Source organism: Drosophila elegans, unplaced genomic scaffold, assembly GCF_018152505.1.
Source record: "Drosophila elegans isolate 14027-0461.03 unplaced genomic scaffold, ASM1815250v1 contig_476, whole genome shotgun sequence".
Classification (NCBI taxonomy): domain Eukaryota; kingdom Metazoa; phylum Arthropoda; class Insecta; order Diptera; family Drosophilidae; genus Drosophila; species Drosophila elegans.
The window spans coordinates 20,167,402-20,172,393 of NW_024545863.1; the positions used below are offsets into that span (position 1 = coordinate 20,167,402).

The 4,992-nt window shown below is 37.0% G+C and overlaps 1 protein-coding gene across 1 annotated transcript; it reads left to right on the top strand.

Moving 5' to 3' along the window:
- Nucleotides 1-599: 599 nt before the first annotated feature.
- Nucleotides 600-1,514, top strand: LOC108139173 (calcineurin subunit B). Its single transcript, XM_017261795.2, has 3 exons — nt 600-735; nt 794-1,063; nt 1,200-1,514. The coding sequence occupies exons 1-3, from the start codon at nt 651-653 to the stop codon at nt 1,466-1,468; spliced, it is 624 nt and encodes a 207-aa protein (XP_017117284.1). The 5' UTR covers nt 600-650; the 3' UTR covers nt 1,469-1,514.
- Nucleotides 1,515-4,992: the final 3,478 nt, after the last annotated feature.

Below are 4,992 nucleotides of genomic sequence, written 5' to 3' on the forward strand. Positions count from 1 at the left end.
ATAAACAAAATCAACTATTATATTCAATTAAATTCTAAACCTTTGACATTAAAACCCAATAATCAATTCATTCAATTAATTATAATTACAGGTAAAGTTAATATAATTCCTATTTTTTTGTTATGTTTAAATAGATCAAGCCCCTCCACTTTATCAGAAACACTTTGTTTTTCAAGACGTCATAGGTAAGGTCGGACATTTCATAAACAATTTACTCCCTTTTCTTTAAGAGCCTGTTCAACCTTCATGGAATAGAAAAAAACTAGAAACGTTCCTCATTAAAGGCGGCCACAACAAAAACAGAGTTGTAGAATCAGAATTAAACTCTTAGCTCAGTTTAATTTCTGTTTTTAATGAAGTAATATGCTTTATGAGTGCTCGACTTCTTGCGCACAAAATGTCACTTGTCTCAGCTTCTTGCCTTTGGAGATCTAACCTTTTTTAGGTGTACGCAATCGTAAAAGAGAACGAGCACATAAAATGAGGTCTAGACCTTATCTTAACTGATCTCGAACGGCGTTTATCAAAAACGAGAAAACTGGGAAATGGGAAATTAAGTAGCAAGTGTCTTTCTTAGTAAATCCTGTCAGAGGAAATTTTCAAGTACTGAGATTATTAGGAAACCTGGTTTAATTGAGAGGCACTGCGGAATGGGATGTTTGTGCTTAAGGAAGGCCACCTCCTTTCCTTCAGTGCCGCAGGACGTTATGGACACCCTCAAGAAACAAACAACACGTGAGTGGCGATCTCTGATTATGTCCTCAAAATCCTGTTATATATTATCGATTTCCAGTGAGTCGAAGTCAGATAAAGTATCTATACATTCGGTTCTATCAATTTTCCGGAGGTGGCAAGGATCCTCCGGGTCAACTGTACAAATACAATTTTTATTCTGGGCTGCTACAACTAAATCCACTGCTGCCCACCATCTTGAACTCAATGTTTGGAGATAAGGTGTCGATTAGCTTTCTGGATTTCGCCCTATTTCTGAGCACTTTTCAGGCCCACTCGCTAAGGACCTCCAGAACGTTGAAAAACATAACTAAGGACAGGAAGTTGAAAAGTAAGACATTGAAGATTTACATAAGTTCTTAAGTAATTGAAAAATAATTAATATTAAAAAAAAAAATTTAATCGCTTCTTACTAATATTATGCATACAAAATATCATATTTGCATATTGATTTCATTTATCTACAGTACTTTTCAACATGTACGATCATAACAAAGATGGTCGTATCACAAAGTATGATCTGGTTATAGTTGTGCACAAACTTTTCTCGAATCTGTTGGATCATGTGCAGATAATGCGCATAGTGGAAACTATGATGAAGGAAATGGATAAGTCTGACTCGAATCAAATACTATTTGAGGACTTCTGCAAGGCGTTGGAGGTCTTTGATATGACCGAAATGATGGTCACTTGGATACCGGAATTCCGCGGGAAAACCACTGAAGACTTTCACTAATTAATAGTTGCGTGTGCTCACATTTATTTATTACTTAAAATGTACAAATCAGTAATCACATTCTAGCCCCTCAGTAATTGTAAAGGATAGTTTTTAGAGCCTTATACAAGTTGGGGTTAAAAACTTCCAGAAAACGCAGGTCTTCTGAGGTAAGATTTGAAATTGAGCTTGATAAACTTGAAAAAATGGAGGTATTCAAACAAGTAGTTCCCAATTTGTTTCCCATCGATTAAATGTTAGAGCAGAATCTAGAAGTAGAACACAATAAGTCAGCACTAGGATTTTCAAAAATATTTAAAATATATATAGGCTGGGGATTTCCCCTAAATTTGTATTTAAGATATTCTGAAGCTTTGCTCACTGTAATGACAAAGATCCTTTTTGTATAGTCTCGCTTTGAATGCACTAACATTTTGCGAGTTGATATTAAAATGTCGTTCCGTATAACTTTAATCCCAAACCAAATACCTTCTGCCGATATAGAATTTGTTTAAAATTGAACAGAAAGGGTATATTAAAGCAATACAGATCGCGAGGGGGATTTATTGGAACCAGTTCGTGTGTTACCTAAGAGAATCACATCAATTCCCGGCCGTCGAATGCCGAACTTTATGACTCTATTAGGGCGAAATTCATACGGAACATGAAAATAAGGTAAGCCAACAAAATGCCAACCGAAAGCTCATAAACTTTACTACCTTTGACTCCAGCTGATTGTCCATATATGCGGGATATGCCTCTATATAGTCATCGTCGTTACGTTTGCGCCGATTTTTTGGGCGCGTTGAGGGAATTTTGTGGGACTGCCTGTTGAATGTTTCGCTTAGCAACATAAATAACATTTTATTGGCAATTTGGTTGGGAAATTAATGTGCATACAGTTGGCAACTTTGGTAATTTATGCAAATAAAACGATCGTAAATTTGGCATTAAAACGCTTATTAAATGATCGTTTATTAACCCTCGGATCGGTTCATTTCCCGAAATGGATAAGCCCCTCGCTTGCGCAACAAGGTAGCGATTTGTAGCACTTGCATAAATTAAGTGATTAACAGAATTGTTCTTAAATGTTGGCAGCTACTTACAAGATTGATATAATTTACGACTCGACCGCAACGAAATTTCAGTGTGTGTCTATAACTTCTGGGAAAGTGCAGCTTCGATGTTCGTCAATATCTCCTTTTTCCCCCATATTGTTTAATGTATTAGCTGGCGCATTGTGTGTTAATTTGACATTCCTTGGGAATGGGATGTGGGAATGGGAATGGGAATGGTCAGCTCCAACACTCTGCAGCACGACAAACGAGGCTTGTTGCTGTCAAAAGCAAGAATTATAACCATATAAAATCAGTCGGCATGGCCACTGATTCTGTTGCTGCTGACCTGTCCCGGTCTTTATCCTCCTGTTCTTCTGTCCTCCAATCCTCCTGTTCTCCTGTCCTCCCATCATCATCGTCAGCCACATCATCGTCTCGGGCAGGATTAGCAAAATTAATGCGGCAAGCTGGATGCTGAGAATCTCGAGCTGTCAGCGCTTCGGGTCTTCACTTTATCAAAAAACCTGTGAGTTCAGGGGGATTGGGGTGAGCCAAGCCATAAGAAGCAAAAACATTCAATGATATTTTTGGCAAGCTTTTTATAATTGTTTCCTTGCGTTATTCATTTCTCTGTTAAACAAGATAAATAAAACAAATACTTATATTATATATTTTTAACTATTAAAGAACTGACTAAATTGTCTTAATCTTTTAAAATAATTTATATATTTAAATATACCATATTTTATTTTGTCAGTAGCAGCCGTAATCAAAGTACAGAAGTGTATGTCCCATTTACTTACATATATTTTTGGAATAATAATCCCCCGAAATCAACGCATTAATCAATGATCGGGCTGAGACGACAAAGCTCGTTTCATTCATTCAAACCCTTGTCAAAGGTGACATTGTTGCTCATTCCCCCATCCTCGGTATTGTTGTTCCCCTTTTTATGATCTTTCTCTCTGCACAAAAAACAAAAACACAAATATTGATTGATATCCCCAACGGTTTGGAAAATATTTTAAAAGCGCTCAGCGATTGGCAAAGTGTATTTACACAGTGTTATATGGTTTTTTGTCCCCTTTAAATGATGATTCAGTCATAGACCCCAAGGAGGAAGTGAAACTTGTGTTCATTCATGGACGAGGTTAATAAAAACAGTTCGGATTCATTCAGAGAGCATTCATTGTTTGATCTGCCCACAGGCTTAGGGCCTAGAGCATGATAATGATGGCTTAATAATTGAAATTTATCAAAATAAATTAGGCAAATCGTCTTTAAATCGAAATACCACATTAATTAAAGAGGCTTTGAAGAGGCATTTGGCATTTGAATTGGTCGGAATAAATTGTATATAAAAAGATGTCGCACACAGAAAAAATAAAATTTTTTTCAGAAAATAAAAAAATTAGTTTTACTTGCTTTAAGAATTTCCTTAACAAAACGTGTTACTTAAAACAAATGTTCAAAAAATGCATTGAATCTTAAAACTTCTTAAACTTCTAACTTTATTAAATTGTTTTATATCTTTCTATAATATGTTACATATATCTATTATATTAAGTTCGTTTTTTTATTAAATTGGTGTAAATAATACATTTTTTTTTATTCCTTTCCGTGCAATTCATCTAAGCCAAGACTTGGTTAAATAAACCTCTTCAATGACAGAGAACTGAGCCACATAAATTTGGACAGCAATTTACAACGATCAATTCATAAATTTATTAATGAATTAAGTTATAAGGTAATTTCGCAGCATCCTCTCCAGGTCGGCTCCTCCGTTCTCAGCGAATGAAATGCAATCTGCTCAAAACAAAATGATGATCGCTGATGATCGTTGGCAATATATCAACGGCAGACACGGCCTCCGCCGCCCGGCGACCTAATCGAATATTGTGGGCCCAGCGAGCCGGTCCGCGAATTCTCGGAACTGGCTGAAAAGGAAGGGCCAACACGACAAACAAGAGGAGAGAAATTTAAATGAAGCTGTGGCTGGAATGCAGCGAATAAGGACGGGTAATCGCGGGGGGATCGGCTTAGTTCTATGCCTCGGACATGATTAGCAAACACGACTGGGTCCTGCTTAGGGTACTTCCATAATCGTTATCAATGCCGCACCATCATCAACATCAACATCAACAACGGCAACGGCAACACCGATCAACGGCAACACCGAACAACGGCAACCACTTTTGCATTTCTTGTTTATAAATTGGAATTTAAAATTAATTAAGTTGTCGTTTTGCGCTTTTATCCAATTTATAACTAATATGACACCGATTATACGAAATATGTTCACTAATTAACGAACAAACACCGCAACTCTCCAGCCACCCCCTCCATAGCCATCTCCAGCTCCTCCCGCATCCTGTGTCCTCCGATCTCTCTAAATAGCCAAAGTCCAAGCAGACAGTCAGGCAACATTCAATGTCGCCGTTGACTTTCCTCTTGTTGGTTTTAATACCCTTAACAAAAAGTATTTAT

What these genes read in the sequence shown, in the direction of transcription:
- LOC108139173 (XM_017261795.2), top strand. Translation starts at nt 651, where the DNA reads ATGGGATGTTTGTGCTTAAGGAAGGCCACCTCCTTTCCTTCAGTGCCG. An exon ending in CCTCAAGAAACAAACAACAC is followed by an intron (nt 736 to 793) that starts GTGAGTGGCGAT and finishes ATCGATTTCCAG; the next exon opens with TGAGTCGAAGTCAGATAAAG. An exon ending in TAAGGACAGGAAGTTGAAAA is followed by an intron (nt 1,064 to 1,199) that starts GTAAGACATTGA and finishes ATTTATCTACAG; the next exon opens with TACTTTTCAACATGTACGAT.